We start from the raw sequence: 23,763 nt of genomic DNA on the forward strand, positions 1-23,763 counted from the left end.
GCATTGATATATCGTCTTGCGGGTCCTTTGAGTCGACCGCGCGGCTTCGAATTATCGTTCGCGTACTCTCACGGAACAGAGCCGAGCCGAGCCGAGCCGAACCGAGCCGAAGCTTCTCCTCGCGGTGGCCCCTTTCGCCGAATTCACTCGGAGCGGGGTGGGTGTGGGTATACACCCGCCCTGTGTGTTCGTTCCTCTCGTTTCTGACCCCTCGCTTTCACCCTTTGCTGCACCCGTACCGGATCTCCTTTCGTTCGATCCTCGGTCCCCGATCCCCGATCCCCGATCCCCGAGATTCACCAGGCCTCGACTACCGGTCAATTTATCCAGGATCGTCTTTCTTCTTCCTTCTTTTTCGGTCGTACCTCGAAATCTACTCGTGCCTACGCCGGTGTTCCCTCGAGAACGCTTTTTCGTACTCTTTTCGATCGGATACTTTCCTCTTTTGTCTACCTTTCGCCGGTGCGACCACGGCGGAGCTCGCGCGTCGCGGTAGCTTTTGGAATAGGACAAAGACAAGACGGTCCTGCCGATCATGCGAAAAATTCACGATCTTGAACACGCGGCGATCCGTGTCCCGTGTCTGTAGATCGAGCAACGTTCCACGAGTGTTTCCCGATGTTGTTTCTTTCGGAGCTTTTCGAACAAAACCGTCTTCTTTTTCCTGCAGAACGTTTTATTTATTCGTTGCTCGAGTCGTTCTGATATATCGAAATTTCCATAGTTTCGAAATTTGAAATCCAGACGTTTTTAATCTTAATCGTCCAACGGTTTTTGGTTCGCTCTATTTCTCGAATACGAACGAATGGAAATTTGCATTGGACTTTTTATGTACTTTGCAACAACAGTGACGATAACACTGTTTCTTTGGCCAATTGTGGAGGAAACAATCGGTTCGGACGGTAAAATTCTATTTTCGATCTTGAAACGTGTTTTATTCGTCGCATCGTCTTTTGGCCGTTTTCGGTGGTCTCGCTCCGTGCTTTTCAGCTTCCTTTCGCGTACGGCGATGGACCACGTCAGGACCTACGTCAAGACATCGCAGTTTTATTGAATTTCCTGCAGCCGTTTCCTTTCGCGACGTTTCCGCGACGCTTGGACGCTCCCCTATGCGCCGTCCACGCTGTTCTTAGTTAGCTGTGCTATGCTACGCTGTTAGCGCAGCTACTTTCACAGTTATGTATTCTTTTCCTATTTTGCTTTTCTTCTGGTTACTCCTGGCAATGTCGCTCTCAAAGCTCGTTCTCTATATTTCACCATCTCGCAATCGTTGCTTTGAACGAACGTTCATTTACCTAGCGACTTTCGTTGTTTCGACCGCGCTGTTGTATCTTAAAATTGATCGCATCGTTGCTCTCGCGTCGGTGCATAGTTACAATGTGACGCAAATGAACATTTAAATCTTCTTCCGTAGCTTTATGCATTCCGGCTTTCGCGCAAACAGAAAATAGATCGAAAATGTTCTCCACATGCTCCGTGCAAGGGGTGTTTGGTTTTTCGCACCGTTTTTCTTCCGGTGGTCGAGCTCGGATCAAGAAGCCAACCGCAATTCCACGGACTTTTCCTCGCTCTCGCGCGCGCAGAAACGCTCCGCTCGGCGAGAATTGCTCATTTTTACCTGAGACTTTCACGCTGCAACCTCCCATTTAAAAGAATCTGCAGCAGTTTGTCGCCGTCGTCGTTTCATCTTGAAACAACCTCGGTGGTTTTCTCCTTGCCTCTGCCTTTCCTTGTTTTTTGTTTTTCATTTTTCCTTCCCTCCATCCGCTTCTAGCCAAGGTCCGAGCTTCCCTTTGTATGTAACGGTGAAAGACGAAAGAACGACAAGGTAGATCGACGGCAAGAGGAGAAGGAGGAGCTGAAGAAGAAGAAGAAGAAGAAGAAGCGAAAGACATGAAGCGCGGAAAAAAGAAGCGAAAAGGTTCGAAGGGAGCCGTGGGAACAAAGGAGGGCAACCGAAACGAAATGAGGAGGAACCAGAGGAGATCCGGAAAAAGAAAGAGGACCGCAGACTCGCTCTCGCCTACCTTCTAGTCGCTGATCTTCTCTCGCGAATCCTTTCTGTCCTTGTTGCATAGCCTTCTGCAATCTATTCTCGTGCTAGCCTTTCAAAGCGGGCAAAAGAAATTACCCGGGATATCGGAAGTCCGCGATCCGGAACGATTGTCGCTGATCAAATTAATTTCAAAATTACGCCTTTGCCAGGGATTATATATGTTTGTGTCCGATGGTATAACACTTTGCTATCCAGGTAACTATTTCTCTGAAATAGCGACAACGCGTCGGCAATTCGTGTGTTGCAATCCTGCGCTTTTTGATAATTCGTTGATCGTTGTCGCGTTGTTAGCAGCGGTTTCGTTGGTCGATAGAAAAAGTTGTCGGTTCGTTAATCGAATCGGAGAACCAAACAAATGCTCGAATCGAATTGGCGCGACGGTTGACAGCAAGTGGTGGCGATACGATTTTTTTGATGCTAGGAAACGCGTGCTTCCGCACTTTGAATGTGGTCGGCTTACCATCAGATGTACCCCCTCCCCTGTTACATCATAGTGGGTGAAGAAACGATAATCGAAGATAGTTGGATCAAGACAAGTGGGGGAGAGAATTTTGGAGGCAGGGAGAATTTTTTACGACAGATGTGAGATGCACGTAGTCGGTTAGGGTCGACGCGATGTGACGAGATGCGACGAGACGCGCCGCACAGTTTGTTAGCGCTTCCAAGCGACAGCAACGGATTATTCTCGCTTGAAGCGGAACACGATCTTGCAGTCACGATTCGACGATACATCGCTCGATGGCAATTACCTGAACAACCACATGAATTTATTTCGATAACAACAATCGCAACAACCCGTATGTGTTCAACGAAAATAAATCGTTGATCCCGAACGTCGAGGGCAAGAAGGAGAGTCGTTTCGATACCGCGCGTTTCTTCTCGAGCAGTTCTCTCGTCGAATGGCGGGAACCAGTCACTTTCGTTTCGCGTCATCTGCGTGCACATGCGCGTAATGATGCGTAAACACGTGTGCACTCGCTTCGCGAATGTCTCTACCCGATGCACGATGCACGATACACGATACACGATACACGATACACGACGCCGTTGACGTACCACCCGCTGATGGAGTAATGACTCTTTGGCTGCGTGTCACTTGCCATTTTGCGTTTTCTCTTTCGTCGTCGTCGCCGTATTCTTCTTCTTTTTCATCGTCGTCATCTGTTTCTCTTTCGTTCGTCGGTCGAGAATGACCATTTTTATTAAAAGAAACGTTTATGAAACAAACAAAATGGAATTTCTCAACACCCAATCGGCATACCACGAACAAGAATCCAATCGTATCGATTTAATTAACACATCTTGCGCGGGCACTTTGCCGCCAAAGTCTTACCGTGTTGCATTTATTCTTGCAACGCATTTCTATCCGATTTTATTGTAAAAACATCACAAAAACCCATCGATAACAATAATCCATCAATAATCCGTGAAAAACGAATTTAGTCGCTTCCCGCGCAAGATGTGTTAAGAGAAACTAAGATGATCTTGCTCGACTACGACTACAACGAAGAGAATTAATGTCGTGAGTCTGCTCGTGCGACATAGAATATAGAATATACATCGAATACGTATAAGATACAGTAAAAGACATCGTAGAATATAGATTGTAGGATATAAAGCAAAGTAGATTGTAGGATATACATAGTTTCTAGAATTTAGGATGTATATTATTATGGAATAATATTACAACTATAGTTAGTCCCGGTTAATGTGGTAGAATCGCGTATAACGCGAGCAATGTAAACTGCGGGCGAGAAGCAAGATAAAGCTTCAGCTTCGGGTGGGCTTCGAGTTATTATAATATTCAAATTATTCGAGCGGCGCGCGTGTTGTTCACTGCGACACCTCGCTCCTCGAAATTTCTCCTATTGGAATGGAGCAGAGTCCCCTTAACGAGATTATTCGCCGAACGACACCGGTGAAACGGAGCGTTTGGTCGCAACAACGACGCGCGGTTTAATTATAGGTCAACGAGACAAGTACCATTTCCCTCCTTTTTCGTTTCGCCCGTTCGACTACGACACGCTCTCGAAAAGGTTAATCGTCTTGTTTCCTTAACGACAGTCCTACCGAGAAAAGCACTCTGCGATTCCTTGCGCGCGTTAACGTATCTCTGGTACGATTCTCGAACCTAACGTCCCTGGTCATAAAAACGGTCATAGTTAGAGTCACGCTAATGGCTGTGGCAATAGTTGTAATTGAATTTTCCGATTCGCGCGGTAGCCTATGTTGTTCGCGGTGTTACGATAGTTTCACGCAAGTGTAACTCGTTCAATGTGTGTTGTCGATTCTATGATCCGATCGAAGAAAACACGAACAACTACATTAATAACCAGGAGGTATCGGTCAGTGGTGTGGTAGGTAGGCACTCGAAGGACTAGTATTTTCTTCGTGTGGAACTGCACGAACGACAATCAGGCAGGCAGTCAGGCAGGCAGGCAGGCAGGCAAGCAAGCGAGCGAGCAAGCAACTTCTCAGTCGGGAGGAATACTCGACTATTTTAACCGTGAAATAACTCAGTCGAGGGTTCAGCCAGAAGGGTCGCGCGAGGCGAGTGGAAAAGAGAAAAACCAAAAAAGAAGAAAAGAAAAAAAGAAAGAAAGAGACGAGAAAGTAAGAGGTAGCCGAGGGAGCGAGAAACGGAGAGACGAAGAGCCGGAGAAACGGATGGACCGAGAGACCGAGAGACCGAGAGACCGAGAGTGCGAGAGCGTAGCATGATATGTGAGTCCTAAAGATAGAGCACCCAAAACAACCATAAACCTTTTTATTCCACTCTCCCCGTCCCCATCCCCGTTCGCATCCGCGTCCGCGTCCGCGTTCGCGTTCGCGACCGCGACCGAGTCCGAGCGCGATGCTTTCTCTATGTATGTATACCTACACATACTCTCTTCGACTCGTACTCCTCGATGCGACGCGTTCTATGACTTTTTGTAGCGGAAACAATAAAAGAATAAGAAAGCAAACACTTTTCTGGAGATTACACTTTTGCCAACAGTTACATGGCGCTCGCATTATGCTCGAATCCTCTGCATTTCGTAATTCTGTAATCGTTTTGCTCGTTTCGATGTAGTTTACCATCAAGTGTACCTGTTACCATCGAGACCGTGTTGATTAAAAAAAAGTTGCAAAGTTTACATTGGAGAGAGATTGATTTCATCACCTATACGTACAATGTTATCTACGAGATATCCTAATCTTGAAACGTATATTTCGCTTTTTCGAGACGCATACGGTCCGTTGATATTTTTGCCAGTGGTGTCGGCGTCGTAGTATTAGGTGGCCGAATAAACGCGTGCCCGCATACGTTTCCGTGCGAAACATGAATGAACCAAGTTTTCACAATGGTGAGAATTTTGGCAAATGGCTCGTGTCCATCGAATAGAATCGCCCCTGAACGCGTGCGTTTTGCTCTCTACGCAAAGTCGGCAGCTTCGTCTCACCTTGTTTCGTCTTGACTCGACTGTTTGGCTCGCGCGCAATTTTGTTTGTCTCGTTTCCGGTCGATCCTCGAACCATTTCAGAACTCTTTCGACCGACAACGCGGTTAACTGTCAAAATTAATGCCATAATAATAATATTAATAATAATAGTAATAATAATAATGATATTCGCCTTATTACGAGACAACGATTTTCTCTGAGCGTTGCGAGCTGCGAGCAGCACCGAGGATTCAATTTTTCGAAAGATGTTCGGGTTTTCCTAGGCAAGTTTAACCGCGGACTGAGAATTATTACTCGAGCGAATAATGGAAGCATGGCTCGGTTGACGTTCAAGCACAGTTTACATATTTAAATCGCGAATAGGCCGTAGGATATAGGATATATGTGTATGTAGAATATGGGATATAGGATATAGGATATAGGATATAGGATATAGGATATAGGATATAGGATATAGGATACGGGATATAGGATGCAGGAGAGCCAGAGGCCCACGCAAACGCCTACCTCTGCATTGCAACCGTCAGTGAAAATATCTTTTGCCCGGCTGTTGATTCGCGGCTCTGTACCGCGTAGACGTCGATCTTGAATAATCAGGGCCATTATTAGATTCATCGGTTACACATCGATCGATATAGTACGCGAGTATTTTTGCGTTTCGATCGCGTTACGCAATATGCTGCAAAATTATTCATTGTGTACGTGCACGTGTGTGCATCTATGCGCGCATGTGCGCGTGTACGCGTGTTCTGTATACAACGTATTACGTGCCAAACAGTTTCGACTATCGACTAATAGGAGAATTTGCTACTCGATCGGTTTACTTCTAATTGACCTCTCGCCCGTTTCTCGCTGCTCGCTGTTCGCTTAATTATTCCTTCTCGATGTTATGCGTGTCGTACGGTACCGCTACGGCCACATACTTTGACGCGGGAAGTATTATAAATATATGTGTAACGATATTACCTCGAATCGAATCGAATCGATTTGGCAATTGGTTCTATTGGAAATATTTTTGGCCCTCGCGTCGAATTTATTCGCCGAGAAGCATTTCTTAGTAGGCATCTATGTATGCACGTAGGCACGTTCGCAACCAGAATGATCAGAGTTTCGGATCTCGGAAAGCCTGGGCTTTTACGTTGGCGAGCGGCCAAGCGCGACCGGTTGTAAGGAAAAACGAAAAGGCGTACGTTGGAACCCTTCGAATAGACTATCCCTTTCGTTAACCGCTAACCGTTAACCGTTTTAACCGTTAGCCTGGAAGACGTGTTCCGAGACGTATCGTTGAAACTTGGTTCGCACGGTTAAATAGAACCGCGAAATTTTCCATCTATCTGCGAGCATAACAATTAGATCGCGTGTCGCGTGTCGCGTGTCGCGTGTCGCGCTGCTCGAAACCCGATCGGTGCATGACCGGGCTAATCGATGCGCAGATTATTACCAAGCTGATTCCGTTTGGCTGTTTTAGCGGATGTTTGAAACACTTTGGATCGGGCTCCGTTAAAAACCCATGTATCTATATACAGGGTGTCCCGTAACTGGTGGTACAACCGAGCAGGGGATAATTCTACATGAAAAACTGAGTCGAAAATATAGAATAAAATTTTTTAACACAAGGCTTTGTTTTCGAGAAAAATGAGTTTGAAAATTTGTCTAGTACGCGTGCACTCGGCTTACTTGCGGCTCAACGGACTTTATTCTGAGTTACCTCAACCTTTTTTCGCAAAGGTTTTCGAGGTTTGTATACTTCGAATAAATCGAAGGTCGAGGTTACAATGTTAGAATTACCTTTGAGGAATTCGTTTAATTCATAAATTGCTGGAAGTGCTGTCCACGTTCTTGTAGACATAATTGTGCTCTTCGTATTAAATTCCTTCGAACCTCTTGTAATGTGCAATTATTATGTTGCTTTGAGTGTTCAGGCGCTATCACAATTTTTTGTTGTAATTGTTCGATGCTCGTTACGTCATCACGATACACAATCGATTTCACCTGACCCCGCAAATAAAAATCTAACGGTGACAAATCCGGAGATCGTGGCGGCCAAGGTACTCTGCCACCGCGACCGATCCAGCACTGATAATTTTCACTTAAAAAACGTCTTACTTCGCAACTGTAGTGCGGTGGTGCTCCATCCTGTTGAAAAATTAGCGTTCTTCGAATCCCGTTGAGCTGCAGGCGCACTAGACAAATTTTCAAACTCATTTTTCTCGAAAACAAAGCCTTGTATAAAACAATTTTATTCTATATTTTCGACTCAGTTTTTCATGTAGAATCACCTCCTGCTCGGTTGTACCACCAGTTACGGGACACCCTGTATAATATGGAGCAAGCAGCGTCTCCGCGATTCCAACTAATTCGAATAAAGTGGCGAAAATGTATCTGCGAAATTATCTATTATGCGTACGCGCGTCCTCGTTCCTCGTTCCTCGTTCTTCGTATCAATGATTAGCTAATGATTGGAAATGCTTTTTGTTTCAGGTAAGTTGTTTCGTATTGAGCGGACCTATCCGATGATCTCGTATACTTTGAAGAGATACGGTTGCACGCTCGATAGACGCAGTTCCAGGTTACGTATGCACAACGATCGTTTACGGCTCCTCGAATTTTCTCCTGGTCCAACGAGCTTTTTCTCTGCGCGACTCGTTTCCTTATCTACGGTATCGACACAATTGTAGGCAATTGTCGCTCCGGTTTCGCGCTCGAAAATCGCGCTCGAACGCGAGAGACGGATAAATCGGTCGCCGCGACGACTCTGATGCCGATGCCTATGCCGATGCCAACACCGACAGCCGGCAAATTTACTCGCGAATAGCATTTGCAATTTCTACAGTCCTTCGACGATACCGGTAACCTTTTGAAATATAAATTAGCGACGATAAGATGCCTTTGTCGGCTCGCTTTGCGTGCCGCTGTTGCCGGCGATCCTCGTTTTCCATCGTACCATGTGGCACGCATACTTGCACAACGTCGTTTCGTACACGTGTAACCGTGTAACGCCCCATTGCTACCAGCTCGAAATTCTCTTACCAGCGAATTCGTAATCTGCGATCTCTGATTGCAATTACTGCTCGAACGTCGTATATAAATAAAGTAGTTCCTCCTCTACACTGCTAGAATTTTTCCAAGGTACGATTCGGAAAGTCGTTGCCTTGCTAAGTACATATTCCTATAGATACTAGAAATCTAGGCGTTCATCTCTTCGCTCGGTTGTTCAACGTTCAGACACCATAACATCCGGACTTGAAATCGTTAGCTTCTACTCTATTTTATACTTTTCCTTCGAAGTACATGGAAACTCTGTACACATGTGTACGTTCAGCGCATTCGCGAATCCACATCGAAGACGTACATGTGTCGAACGTTATTGTCGCGATTACCAATCGTTCGCCAACGAGCGATTCCATGGACATCGAGTCATTCGTAGCTCGCTTCCGTGATCGATTAAACGATAAATTGAGTATCGTTTCTGGCATTAATTTACGTAACTGGGCAGAAAATGGCCCCGGGTAGTCGATGTGCTCGTATTTTGTCGGCGCTGCAGGTTGCGGTCACACTAGAGAGAAACGAAGAGATAGAGAGGAACGAAGAGAGAGAGAGAGAGAGAGAGAGAGAGGGGGAGGGAAAGGGAGGTACGCTAGAAACTGAATTATTATGGCGATATACACCAAGACTGGCAGTATAGAATCCATGTTACATTATCATGTACTACAAATATGTAGTATTTCTACGCGGAATACGCGCGTGCCGTGTGGCGTGAAACGTGTAGAGTGCATGCACGTCCGTTCTCGTATTCAAACTATATTTCACGTTATGGATGCAACGACGGGAATCGACCAATCGCCGCTGTCGAACGATAAACATGGAATTGATCCGCGTATTTGTAAACCTGCACCAAAGTGTACCGCCGCGCCGCGTCCCGCTTCGTCGAACCTCGTAAACCACAGCTTCGTTTTACTACCCATTTCGGAATCTAATTTATCGGTCTGCGAGCCGATGCGACCGTTCGCGTGAAACAATGGACAGTTTGTGACGCCACCCCTTCGTATTTGTATCATTTTTGACTATCTGATTGCGCGAGCTGTTTCCGTTTCGAAATGTTCAGCTCGTGAGCGAGCGTTGCTCTTTCCTTCGACGCGTCACCCGTCGATCGTCGATCGTCGTTGTGTCGACTTACATATTCATTTTCGCGTTAAACGATCGCTATATTTGTGTCTCACGGTGTTGGGATGACCAGGTTAGGAGATTAAATGCAACTTTATATTTTAAGTGTTTATTTAAACTCCGCAACGGAATAAACGTTCATCAGCTTGGTTAATATTGTTCGCATACAACACAATTCTGTATTTGACTGATACACTGGAAGTGTGACTATCGGTAGTTGGAATAGAAATGTGGGAGCTGTTACTGGCTCGGTAGACTGGCTTAGACTGACTGTTGCCTTCTTCCTCCTTAGGCCCTTTAATATGGAAAAAGGCGGCGTTCGAAGTGCAATAAACCGCAGGTCAAAAAACACCTCCCTCTCCGCATGTTTCGTGCATTTCGGTGTACACTCCAACACACGGTTTTAAGGTTCCATGGATCCACCGTTAACGATCTCTACGTTAGTCTTTTCGTCGATCGTTGATTAGAACGTCCCGAGTGTTCGTTTGAATCGTACAATATCGTTTAACGAGCAATCGTCGGTTCTACAGTTTTTAATATATCCACTAGCGAGAAGACCGGTCGATGAAGCAACCAAGTTTCCTCTCAAGGCCTTTTCTAACGAGATCGTGCCGGCCTCTGGTTTAATGACATTTCAAGGGGCCAAGAAAAAGGTCAAGATGCATCGATGCAGCCAAGCTCTGGCGAGATTCGTGCCGACTCCACGGGATGAACGCGAATTCTCTCTCTCTCTCTTTCTCTCTTTCCATTTTCTCTATCCTGCATCCTCGGATCGGTAAACCGGTGCAAAAGGTAGCAAGAAGTGAAACCATGGAGAACGGTGAACGGCAAACGGCAAACGGCGCGAGGTGCGCGTCGTGCGACGTGCGACGTGCGGCGTGCGCCGATTTGTCGACAAACAATAGAAGGTCAGTACATTTCGGAACGTTGCACACGACATTACGTATACATATACAAAGTTTTTACAATCGGGCGCAATGCGCATTCTACGGATCCGTGACCGATTCTATGTATAATTTTCCTTAAAGGAATTCGCGTTCGAGGATGCCGTTCAATCTTTTACCCGGTGGACGATAAAATGGATGATGAGACCGATAGTACACGGTTCGGTAGTTTCTCCGATCGCACCCCACTGCCTTTGCTTTATCATATTTATGTATGTATGCGTGTATTTCTACTATTATACATAGACTACTACTGTACATGGACGGTATCCAACGATACCAGGTACGTATGTATATGTACGTGTAGAGTATGTATGCTATATGGTAATAGGTTGTCCAGTAAAACGCGGAGAAATATCCGATTGATAACGTTCTTTAAAAGATCATCGATTAAGAGAAAGTCGAAGGAATATCGAATTTCCGTAATCGATCAATTTTTCATTTGGACAACCGTCGTGCGTCGTGCGTCCGATCCACACGCGTACGTATATGTACATAGTGCACGGTGTATACATACATCTTTAATCTTACCAGAGGAAGTTGAAACTTGGAACATGCGAGAATATAAGGTGGTTAGGTAGTCGTCCGAGGTTAAGCCAGAGGCTGGAAAGTGCTGACTGCCCGAACGCCCTATTGCCTACTGTCGAAGAAAACGAGTCTAGAAAAATTGAAAGAGCGACACAAGTTGGCAGGGAGAGACGGACAGACAGACAGACAAAGAGAGAGAGAGAGAGAGAGAGAGAGAGAGAAAATTAGAAGCAGCGGACAGCGGAGAATGGCGAAGAGCGAAGAGGATGGAAGGCTTATAGCCGTAGCGAACCGGTTTTCCGTATCTCCGATGACTCATCTTTCACTACCACTACCACTGTTGCTACCACCACCACTGCCAATGAGCGCTACAAACCACAACGGCGGCGACGACGACGACGACAACGACGATGCTGCGTCAAGTGCATTTCCTGGCCTGGCGCATCTTAACCTAAACGCTCCCCACTACCATGCTTGCAACCGACGGTATTCGGTCCTTTGTTTAGCGTTTATTCGTTCGGTCTCTTTATTTCTCTCAAGATGGTGTTCAGCGGTGCTCATTCACCTGGCTGATCGTTCGCAACATCGATTCTTTCGATTCTCCGCTGAAATTCTCCGAGCTCGTAATCAGTCTTTTGTTGTTGTTGTTTAAAACATTTCTTTTTGTCACGATCAGCGGGGAAAGTTGATCGCGATCACGGATCAGTTAACAGTTGCAGCAGACGAACCTAGTACGAATAATTCCACTGGTTCCATCGGAAGTACGTGTACGTAGATCGTTGATAATTCAATCGTGAACCATACAAAAGGATACAAAAGGATGCGAAATGATGCTGGTGCGGATTTATTTTTCACGATACGGCTGATCGTAAATAAAAAAGGTACCGTCGCGGATCATTTGCCAGAGGACGAAGGAGCTGCCAATGGAAGGAGGAAGGTTTCTGCAGTAGGCGAGGCTAGGTGAAACACTCTGGCAGTTTGATTTATGGCCGACGTACCGAGTTATTGCTTTGCCAATAATGGAAATCGAGGAGAAGAGCACTGGCAAAGTCGAGAGCGAAAGAAAAAGGGTTTCGGAGATGAATCGATGAACGGGAACGTTTGCCTGACCGACCCTCCTCGTTCTCCATCGATGGCATAATATACCCGCTACTCGAGCCACCTCGATACGCGTAAACAGTACGAACGGTATAAACACGAATCTCTTTTGGATCTCGTCAAACTCGGTGGTGCCATTTATCGAATCGCGGCACCTGCTCAAAAATATTCGGAAATAGTCGAAGATACCGAATGGCTGGGAACGGGAATCGGAATGGGAATGGGAATAGCCTAACACGGTTGTTTTCTAAAACATGCCTTTCAGCAAAAGAGGCACGATATTTACAACGAAGCGCACAAACGATTCGTTTACGAAACACTTATCTGTCGAAGGGACGAGACAACGGTAGGCTCGTTTATGATCTACCTATGGCCGTCGAGAAATCTTTTCAACATTGACCGGATAATGTTACGTTATCGCGTTACGCGAGTCGTACCGCGTGTTTAATTATGAACGATTGTCGTTGAACGAAATGAAACGTAGATGCCAAATTTTCGGTTGCGGCGTAGTCGTAGTTGTAATGGAATCCTGATCGAGACACCTGCAAACACAAACGCAAACACGAACAAATGCCAACGAAGATCGCTTCGTAAATCAAAAATTCTTTTAATACTCGAGCCGCTCTGGTTCCGTGGAAAAAAGGGCTGCCCTAAGGGGTGACTCGACGGATCAAGGGTGCCGAGCAACAAGTGCGATCCTGAAGGGGTCTGCTCAGGGTCGTCACACAGCGCCGTTTATTCCGGATTTATCGATTTGCCAGGTTGAAATAGCACTCGTATTTAAACAAAGGCGATTCTTTCGATTCTCCTCGCACACGAGCAAACTTGGCGCCGTCTCTTCCGACCGTCTGCGTCTGTATCGCAGTAGTTTTAACGAAACAAAGTTTCTGTTCGAGCTACGATCATTTTCAAAGTTTATTTTAACCTCTCCGGCTAATGGAAAACGCAGGATGTTCATTGAAAGATTCTCGGATTCGTATATCCGCGCGTTCGTACGATATCGTACACGTACCGTATTGTAATATTATATGTACGATAACACGATGATTCGTGCAAAGGTGTATGCGTACATATTATACATATACATATACAGGGTGGCCCACATAACCCTTAACAGCTCAATATCTCGAAAACTATGCCATCGTTTTCAAAGTTCTTGATCTTAAATTGCATGGATCTGAAGGGCCTTTTTAATTACATAAGCGTGAAGTGGCGCCCCCTTTCGCTTTAAAGGGGGCCGGGGTACCTTTATAATTTTAAATGGAACACCCTATAAAACGTTACATATTTTGATTCTACAGGAACAAACCAGTAAACTTTGCCTGAAACATTTTTTTGTCAGATACTTCCATGATGAGATACAACAGTTTGAAGTTTCGAGTTGTAGGTACTTACTTGAAGCGCTCGGAAATAGCGTTATAGTAATAGTAAATTAAACAGCAATTTAAGATCAAGAACTTTAAAATCGATGGCATAGTTTTCGAGATATTGAGCTGTTAAGGGTTACGTGGGCCACCCTGTATATACAGGGTGTCCCGTAACTGGTGGTACAACCGAGCAGGACGTGATTCTACATGAAAAACTGAGTCGAAAATATAGAATAAAATTGTTTGATACAAGGCTTTGTTTTCGAGAAAAATGAGTTTGAAAATTTGTCTAGTGCGCCTGCAGCTCAACGGGATTCGAAGAACGCTAATTTTTCAACAGGATGGAGCACCACCGCACTACAGTTGCGAAGTAAGATGTTTTTTAAGTGAAAATTGTCAGTGCTGGATCGGTCGCGGTGGCAGAGTACCTTGGTCGCCACGATCTCCGGATTTGTCACCGTTAGATTTTTATTTGCGGGGTCAGGTGAAATCGATTGTGTATCGTGATGACATAACGAGCATCGAACAATTACAACAAAAAATTGTGATAGCGTCTGAACACTTAAAGCAACATAATAATTGCACATTACAAGAGGTTCGAAGGAGTTTAATACGAAGAGCACAATTATGTCTACAACAACGTGGACAGCACTTCCAGCAATTTATGAATTAAACGAATTCCTCAAAGGTAATTCTAACATTGTAACCTCGACCTTCGATTCATTCGATGCATACAAACCTCGAAAATCTTTGCGAAAAAAGGTTGAGGTCACTCAGAAGAAAGTCCGTTGAGCCGCAAGTAAGCCGAGTGCAGGCGCCCTAGACAAATTTTCAAACTCATTTTTCTCGAAAACAAAGCCTTCTATCAACAAATTTTATTCTATATTTTCGACTCAGTTTTTCGTGTAGAATCACCCCCTGCTCGGTTGTACCACCAGTTACGGGACACCCTGTATATATTTCCAGGTTATTCAATAACGTTGACACCGGTAAATTTCCTTGGTATTCGTAAGAGAAGATTTCCAGCTGGAAACCGTGGCAAATAATTCATAAGGATTCTGGAAACGATTTAGCAAACACTAACCAGTGGGAAAAACGAGAAAGCGACGAAACGCAAATAAATATGTATGTGTAGGTTGGGACGGTAATGGGGAAATTTGTGCGCGGTATGCGCTTATATGTTCCCAACCCCATCCCTATAAATCGGCGGATACTGAACGAGGCACACGGTCGTTTGCAATAAACTCGTGGTCTTTGCAATAAGGGCACCAATCCTCCCTAACGGAAGAGAACTAGGTAGGTACTATCGAGGGTGGATGGTTCGTAATCTATTCCGCCACCTTATATTGCCTATGCGCTACGCCGAGCCACGTCGCGCCGGTGGTATGCCATGCCTTGCTATCGTTGCACGGCTATCGAAATCGAAATCGATTTCCTCTCTCGTTTTTCCGTCATCTTCGTGTTCATCGAGTCGTCGCGTCGTTCGCGCCACCATTTTTGTTTTCGACCAATTGTGTACGTATATGGTATAATACGGTATACAATACTCAATGTACATGGTAGGTGCGCGGTATGTTGTCATCGGAATCACAGATTCGAACTAGAGAACAGAATTGGGAGACTCGGAGATCGGGAGAAATTCTAGAAGACCGTATGTTCGTCGGTGAAGATTCGCGACGCTGTCGATCTAAAAGCTCATCCGACACGACGGTCGCGAGAACGGTAAAAATCTCGTCCATCACGATATTAATTAAGGTGTGAAGAATATCGCAGATCGAAAGAGCCTCGGTTGCTGCCTCTTGTACGCTCGCCGCGCCGCGCGCCGCTTCGCTTCAGCGTCGAAGGAATTTTCAAATATTTCCTGGCAGACGCCCGATAAATTCTCGGAGCTGGAAAATATTTCCGATAGCCAACCGACAATCTGCTCACCTTGCGGACCTCCCACGCAAGGACAGCTCTCTCTCTCTCTCTCTCTCTCTCTCTCTCTCTCTCTCTCTCTCGCGCGCGCTCGCTCGCTCCACCTTTCGGAAAAGAGGAAAATATAGTTACCATCTCTCCTCTACATATATACGCGCACAGAGACGTGCATCTTCGGTTGGATTGAAATTTTACCGTGGATAAGATAAACCACGACACCTTGGATTTCCTTTCCGCAAAAGCACCTCTAAAAGGGATGGAAACGAATGAAAAAGGGAAAGCTTCGGAAGCGTGCGGGAGCTTAAACGCGGGCACAAGTAGCTCTCGCGTGCGAGTAGCGTCTAAAGAATCACGAAGCTCCCTTTGATCTAGAATGCTGTCCTAATGTTAGAGCAGCTTTCATCCTGATTCTTTGAACTCTTCGCGTTTATCTCTTGCGCGGACCTTGGCGAGTGTTAACGTTTAGAATAAACGAGTCTTTTCGATGTTGAGATCGAGCGGCGGTTTCCCCCTTTAAACGAATAGAGTGATAATCCGTTGCTCGCGAATCTTTTCCTCTTGGCGATCGAAAGACTGATCATTTTGAAAAAAATCGAGCCCGCCGTTGATTCCAATTCGCGACAAACAGCTCCGATCATTTCTGGCGAATCGATTGAAACGGTTAGCGAATAATGAACGCTGAGATTCGCGTGACAGCGACAGCGATATCAGCAGTAGCAGGAGTAGGAGCAGGAGTAGCAGAAGTAGCAACGGTAGCAACGGTAGCAACGGTAGCGGCAGCGACAGGTTGCGCGGTTAACCGGTGCTAGGACACACGTTTAGAGTCGAAAAGACTTTTCGCGTGCGAAAAAGGATAGAGCGAACGTAGCAACGCACCACAGAGTGGGATAAAGAGAAAAATGGGCAGAGACGGACAGTACCGGTGGTGGACGAGTACGACAAATAGAGGGAATTAAAAGTAATCACGCACATATTTACGCGGACGATGAACAGAATGGTTGCGTCAACCGCAAAAATGTAACTGTACGCGAACTGCAGGTGTATGCACTCGACTGTCGAGTGTGCAACAGTGGCAGCCTCGGGGAGAACCAGCAGAGAGAGATAGATAGATGGATAGAGAACGAGAGAGAAAGAGAGAGAGGGAGAGAGAGGAATGGGAGGATGAAACTGGGAAACGGTCCCAACGGTTCTGACGTGTTCGCACATACAAATAGCGGGACAGAGGCAGACATACGTATGAAACGAGACGCGCTTGCGAACGCAACAGGGAAGGAGTGGGAGAGGAAGAGGAAGGGGCGAATCAGGCATTTGGAGCGAGAGGGAATACGGGACGGGTAGCTTTGCAGCTGAAATTTTCCAATCCTCGCGCGCTACGTGCATGCCAGGGATGCAATTCGCAACGTTAACAATTATTTCGACGGAAGTACGTTTTTGGGTTGGAACGAGATCGTCGAATGGAATTTTACGGTAGCCTACTGTACGCGGTGTTGCGTTTACCTCCGCGCTAATTGCTCGCGTCATATTCTTTTCAGTATTTTGCGCGCGTTTGTTTCACGCGTGGCCGTTATTGTTTGCACGATAGAGATTTCCTCGAACGATACGCTCGCTTTTCTCGCGTGGGATGCAATGTGGAACGACTCGCAGGAGATTATTGCCAAATATCGTGTTCACCCACGATCCCAATGAATTATTCATAGGGCGACATCGCGCGTGAATCGCGTTTCCAAAATGGTTTCGCCACAAATTCTTAGACGAGTAGGTTATAATCCGCGCGACGCGAGACAGTTTAAAAGACGCGTGAAACAAACACGACGCTTTCTTGCACGTTCTCTTGTACGATCCCTTGTGCATGGTTTGTTTTTATTGATTCCCGAATGTAGACTGCTCGCGAGCAGTCGGATGATGGTTCAACTCTAATTAGCGGTAGTATCCGAGTACGCTCGGAACAGGGGTGGCTATCGTTGAAACTACATGCAACGGGAAAGTTGGGGGTTGTTCGGCATATAAGGTTGCGCTTGTATCGCGTCGATCGCGCGCACGAGAGAGACGGAAGGAGAGCGCGCGCAACCGGTAAATGGCATGGCCACGTTTCGCTCGTTCTACAACTTCTGGATAGCGTATGCCTGGAACACACGCGTACCGACACCAACACGTGGCCAGCGCGACGCGACGCGACGCGACGCGGCTGCGATGCCGGTTTACGACTCGCGACACGCGTTCGCGTTCGCGTTCATTCTGCCAGCTGGGCGCTGGGCTCTGGGCTCTGGGCTCTGGGCGCTGGCGCGCGAGTGCACGGGTTTCCCGATTACGTATCATTATTCCGCATGGTTGCTCGAGCTCCAACCCCGAACTGTGTTTGCTACTAGATTACCGTTTGTAACGCGTCTCTGTTCCTCCTCTTGCCTGTTCACAGTCCTCTGCCGTTTCCCTCTTTTCTTCGTTACCGTTTTGTTTCCGCAACCATTGTTCCGTTTCTCTTCCTTCATTGATAGACTCAATCTCTCTCTCTCTTTCTCTCTCTCTCTCTCTCTCTCTCTCTCGCCGCATTCCGCAGTCCGCGTTCCACATTCCGCATTTTTCACGTCGACTCGCACTTTGCCGCTTCCAAGCAACGTTGCGTTCAACTTTATTCGGCAACGTGTTCTACAAATTCGAAAACTCGATTGGCCAGTCAATTTAATTTCGTCGCGATCGAACTAACCCTTGACTTTGTGCTCGGGTAAATTGTTTGGACGTTCACGATCACCATGAGAATGACAGCCTCGTTAGGCTGAGGATCTAGCGGACATTGAGATAGCAAGAAGCAACGGGCGTCGAGCGGTCGTCGAGCGGTCGTCGAGCGGTCGTCGAGCGGGCATCGAGCAGGCGGAAGTAAAAGCGGCCCGAACAATGTTACCGTCGGACGACGTGCCTTTGGCATTGGAGGTCGAAGTCGCCACTATTAGATTGAGGTTCGGCGGTGGGCACGCCTGCCGCCGTCGCATCGGTTTACAATATCGTAAATCGCTTGCTAACCAGTTGGCCCCGCGGTATGCTAGGAATTCGGCTGCTGCTCTCCTCCCTGTCCTTCCACGCTCTCCTCCTCTCTTCTCCTCACCCCGTGCGCGTTCTCTCTCTCTCTCTCTCTCTGTCTCCGACAACCTCGCTTCGTTCTATCCATCGATGTACATATGTATACGTGCGATTGAATAGGAAGATATTCCCGGGACGAAGAGGGGTGGGCTGGGAAGGGGCGAGTAGGAGCAGAACAGTGAAGAGGAAGGGAGGGATTATTCTTGACTGTCGGCGCAATCGAACGTTGTCATGCATCGTTTACAAGCCGAGCATCTCCGTTGTTGCGGCAAACGGGCAAATTCACTCGCCGCTGTTATGCACCCTCGAATGGATCACGAATTATTCGTAGCTGCTAGCGCTCCTAGGATCTTCCTGGATCGGCCTCTCCTCTAACTCGGTGGCTATCGTAACGAGCCTCGCGATACTGGAATATCGGATGCGAGGCATACCACAGCTAATTAACATAATTTCGCGTGATTCCATTTCTTTGCTGGGATTTTCGTTGCATCGAGTAGTGCTAGATTTAGATTTTACAGCGAAGAATTGCCCGCGAGCTGTCGAGCTATCGAATACGATACGAGATCACGAGATCACGAGACACGTTCTGGACACCACTCTCGTGTCCCTCTATCGTATTCTCGTAATCGATCTTTGTCGCAGCTCGCCGACAAGGTAAATAAATAATCGGGTAAGAGGCGGAGCTTAGCGCCATCATAAATGACTAAGTTGTTTCATCGGTACGAGCAACGAACGATGCGAACGATCTGGACGAGTGGAAATTGCTCGAACGAAAGTCGAAAACGGAGCTTTCGATTCTACCCGGAGTAAGTATACGAGGGTGGTCTGAAAAGTTTCCGACCTAACAAAGATATAAGGCATTTTTTCCTCAAAATTATTTTTATTTCTCTACATAGTCTCCTTGTAAGTCTGTACACTTCTCCAAGCGATGCTTCCATCTCTCCAGCCCGTCCAAATAGTACTTGCCGTCTTTCTCTGCAAAATAGCTATTTACAAAGGTGATGGCTTCCTCATTTGATGAAAATCTCTGTCCTCCGAGTGCAACTTTTAACTTGGGGAACAAAAAGAAGTCGTTTGGAACTAGATCTGGTGAGTAAGGTGGGTGATCAAGCAGTTCAAACCGTAATTCGTGGATTTTTGCCATGGCAATCGTTGAGGTGTGAGACGGCGCACTGTCTTGGTGGAACAAGATTTTTTTTCTGCAAATGTGGCCGTTTTTCCGCAATTTCTGCCTTCAGCCTGTCAAGTAATGATGCGTAGTATGCTCCTGTAATGGTTTTCCCCTTTTAGAAGATAATCAATAAAGATAACTCCACGACTGTCCCAGAAAACAGTCGCCATCACTTTCCCAGCCGAAGGAACAGCCTTTGCCTTTTTTGGCGCCGATTCCCCAGACGCAGTCCACTGTTTTGACTGTATTTTTGATTCGGGAGTGTAATGGTGTATCCAAGTTTCATCAACGGTAATTAGCCGGCGCCAAAACTCTGATTAATTGCTCCTAAATTGCGCCAAAAGAGCGATCGAAATGTTCATTCGAACACGTTTCTGATCCAACGCGAGCAAACGCGGCACCCAACGCGCAGACAGCTTTCTCATGCCTAAATCTTCATTCAATATGTGACAAACACGTTCTTTGGATATATTCATGGCCTCTTCTATCTCTCTAACTTTAATTCGACGGTTGTCCAGCACCGTTTGGTGAATTTTAGCGATGTTATCGTCACTGGTTGCAGTTTTTGGGCGTCCCGAACGTTCATCGTCACCCAAGCTGGTACGGCCACGTTTAAATTCAGAAAAACCTCCAAAATTTCACGGTGGTAAATGATGGTGCAGAGTTCCCGTATACAGCGTCTAACTCTTCTTCGATTTGCGTAGGCGTATTGCTTTTCAGAAATAAATATTTAATCACAGCTCGATACTCGAGTTTTTCCATTTTCACAAAAACACTCACAGCAACTTACTCGAACGACTGTTAAACAATAACTGAGCGTCCGAAATGGCTGAAATTTTGGCGAGCACCTGTCAAAGCATGCACAAACACGTTCCAGTACTTTTGTCGACGAATACTGCCATCTTCATGGTGAGGTCGGAAACTTTTCAGACCACCCTCGTATACATAACTATATATACAGAGAAACGAAAACGAAATTTCTTTTATTTCCTGGTTGTTTCCAAGCTGTAACGAAATTTCCATCTCCGTTTTGATAATTGGCGCGTTAAAGTACGAGCGGAAGGGTGGGAAACAAGTAGGGAGTAAAAGCGCAATGGACGGAGAACGATCTCGCGGCAGTCGCGGAGTCGAGGATAACGAACACCAGTATTTTCAAAGTGACAAAAGCACGCCATAATTACTGCCTTTGTTTCGAACAATTTCTATTAAAATGAAAAGCAATCTGCATTTGCAAATTAAATGCGCCCGGTGGTTTCCATTTGCGCCGCGCCACGCCACGCCACGCCACGCCACGCCACGCCACGCCAGGCCACGCCGGCTAGGAGGCGTAGGAGGTGGTGGATTATCGTGATGAAGAGGCGAACCGGGGTGGTTACCTGTGGGGTGGATTGTGTAAAATCAAACGGATACCTCAGTCGTGTTAATTGTGTGCCGGCAATCCATTGCCATTCTCCCCCTGTCCTCTTCCCGTGTTATCCAAACTGTAGCAAACGACGAGTGGGCTGCGCGTACGTTGATGCGTACCATTCGCAGCATGCGCGGCGACTATGTACGTTGCCTATCGAAACTGCACCGATGTGTCCATCGAAATTGCGTGTACAGAAACAGATGTCTAGGACACAGAGTTTGAATATTTTCCGATGTTCTCGCAAAGTCCGTGGTTCGCGATACCCTATCTCAGGTCCCTGGTCCTGGTCTCCGATCAGGGTTGTCGCGTCGCGTTCACGGAGAGAGAAGGGAAGAAAGAAAGAAAGAAAGAAAGGAGGGAAGGAAGGAAGAAAGAACGAAAAAAGAAAAAAAAAAACGAGAAGAGAAAACAGAGCGAACAGAATCCGCTGCGCCGCGTATTGCTCGTCGAGCGAAGTCAACCAATTAGCACGCTTATCAGGGAGGCTGATGGGTGTCGTGTTTTCAAGTCGCGGAACGCGTCTCGACTTGTACGCCGGTAGCGCATCGAGAGACGTTTGAATTGCATCGTGCGAGTCGCAACGAGTGTTCGCGTCTCGCGTACCTATACGATACGGTTCGGCGCCGATACCACCGAAGCGATTTTTTTTTTTTTTTTTTTTTTTTGTTACAATTAGGCGAATGTAACATTTATAGCGTTACGACCCAACGATCACGCTCGAGTCTTCGACAGTTCGAAGGATAAAATGAAATACATACGCGACCGATCGAGCAGAGTCGAATCATCGAGTGCACGGTTATGCGGATCGAGAAAAACAACGCGTATCTGCGAGGTGCTTCGCAAATTAGTCGCTATCGGATATTTTATATATACAGGGTGATCCACGCAATTGTTTTAAGTCATAACTCCGTTATTATTGCATTAACGAAAAAATGATAAAGGAGAAAGATAAATGGTTCGAAGAGCACTACATCTGTAGGCCTTTAAATTTTTTTAGATGCAGCAGTGCATGTGCGATTAACAATTGCATCATTTCTTTAAATAGAAATGCATATTTTTTTGCACAGATCGATTCTTCCGTTCATTCTGCGTAAAAAATCATTAGGTTACCATGGCAAAAAAATTATTAGATCTCGAGATATTTTCTAAAAATGTCTTTATTGAAGAAGATGCTCAAACGCTTCTCCATTACATTCCAAACATTTCTGATACCGTAAGAAACGTTACGACACGTTTTACGTGTTAGTAAAATACATTTTCTTGTATTTAGTGAAATACAGCTACACTTTTTCAAAATCTTAGTTTTCGTACTCGAGTTACGATACGTGAATTGCTACTGAATGATGAAATGCTTACTCGTGCAAATCGGTGTCTGTTATGATAACAATGTCGAAAGGGCGTTTACGTTTACAACATAGTCATGAAGTGTTTGAGTATCTCCTTTAACAAAGACCTAATCATTTTTTTTTCCTAATCATTTTTTACGTAGAATGAACGGAAGAATCGATATGTGCAAAAAAAATATGCATTTCTATTTAAAGAAATGATGCAATTGTTAATTGCACATGCACTGCTGCATCTAAAAAAAATGTAAAGGCCTACAGATGCAGTGCTCTTCGAACCATTTATCTTTCTCCTTTATCATTTTTTCGTAAATGCAATAATAACGGAGTTATGACTTAAAACAATTGCGTGGATCACCCTCTGTATATAATTTAATTGTTTAATGTTGCTTCAACATCAAAGGTCATTAGCAACACGGTACATTTTCTTACAATATATTATACAAATTTGTATCCTTGATATACTTGGCAAGACCGGCGATATACTCCTTAGAACTTGTTATTGCTGATATAATTTATCGCGAAACCTTCTCAAACGGGAACACGAATTCGGAACTATGGAAATACATGCGTATCCACCTCCAAGTTATTTCGCGCGTGTCCGGCTATACCTCCTTCGAACTTTGGCGGCACAGAGCTGTGTATGTACATACTATTGTACAAGTTGTAATTTCGATCGATGTCTTTTCGAATTATCTTTTCTTTTAGCGTCTCGACGAATTATAGTCGAAGAAAGATGGAACAAAAGGTCTCCCGCCGTTCTATCAACGGTTACAACGATTGGAATGGTTACAATGATTGCAACGATTACAATGGTTATACTGGTTTTAATGGTTATAATAGTAGACGAACGTAGCGTAGGTATGTATGTACCTATAATGTTGTATAATAGTTGGAAGGAATCGAATAAAGAACGTCTCGGGAAGCGACACCGAAACGAGGATAACGAATCGTAATTTTCAGTTTGCAAACCCGTTGCAATGTTCACGCAGGCATACGCATCGAAGCGTTGACGCGTCGACGCGCGGTAGTGCGTATACGTGCGCGTCTACCCGTACGTGTACGTGTACGTATAGGTGTACATTGTACGTATGGTGGCTGTACGCGTAGCCTCTTCCTAACGGCTCGGAGCATCGTTCTCGATGTCTCGATGATGCCTAAGGCAGGGTTCACCCTCGAAATTCCTTTCGGCGCAGAGAAGAGCGTTTCTCGAGACTTCGCATTCTTTCCTGGATACTCAACTTTATACTTT

The 23,763-nt window shown here is 45.9% G+C and overlaps 1 protein-coding gene and 1 long non-coding RNA gene across 10 annotated transcripts in view; one reads left to right on the forward strand and one right to left on the reverse strand.

Annotated features, from left to right (window-relative positions):
• Nucleotides 1-23,763, forward strand: part of Scalloped (TEA domain transcription factor 1 homolog scalloped) — a 118,291-nt gene that overhangs the window by 16,821 nt on the left and 77,707 nt on the right. Inside the window, exon 2 of one of the 8 annotated variants that reach the window (XM_076789543.1) lies at nucleotides 4,577-4,780. The exons of 4 other annotated variants lie outside the window; for them this stretch is intronic. Coding sequence is in view for 1 of the 4 variants with exons in the window: in XM_076789550.1 (XP_076645665.1) it covers nucleotides 4,774-4,780 (7 nt within the window). In the remaining 3 variants the exon portion in view is untranslated. Of the gene's footprint in view, nucleotides 1-4,330; nucleotides 4,781-23,763 lie in introns of those variants that run through there. 3 more of the 8 variants (XM_076789542.1, XM_076789550.1, XM_076789551.1) reach the window with 3 other exon arrangements.
• Nucleotides 8,854-16,757, reverse strand: LOC143354896 (uncharacterized). 2 transcript variants are annotated; one of them, XR_013082405.1, is made up of 4 exons: nucleotides 16,488-16,757; nucleotides 15,650-15,764; nucleotides 11,139-11,247; nucleotides 8,854-9,055 (listed from the first exon to the last, which is right to left on the reverse strand). It is a non-coding gene; the product is annotated as an uncharacterized LOC143354896 (long non-coding RNA). The 2 variants fall into 2 exon arrangements; XR_013082406.1 differs by having other exon boundaries at nucleotides 11,139-11,265.

This window comes from Halictus rubicundus, chromosome 6 (genome assembly GCF_050948215.1).
Source record: "Halictus rubicundus isolate RS-2024b chromosome 6, iyHalRubi1_principal, whole genome shotgun sequence".
NCBI lineage: Eukaryota > Metazoa > Arthropoda > Insecta > Hymenoptera > Halictidae > Halictus > Halictus rubicundus.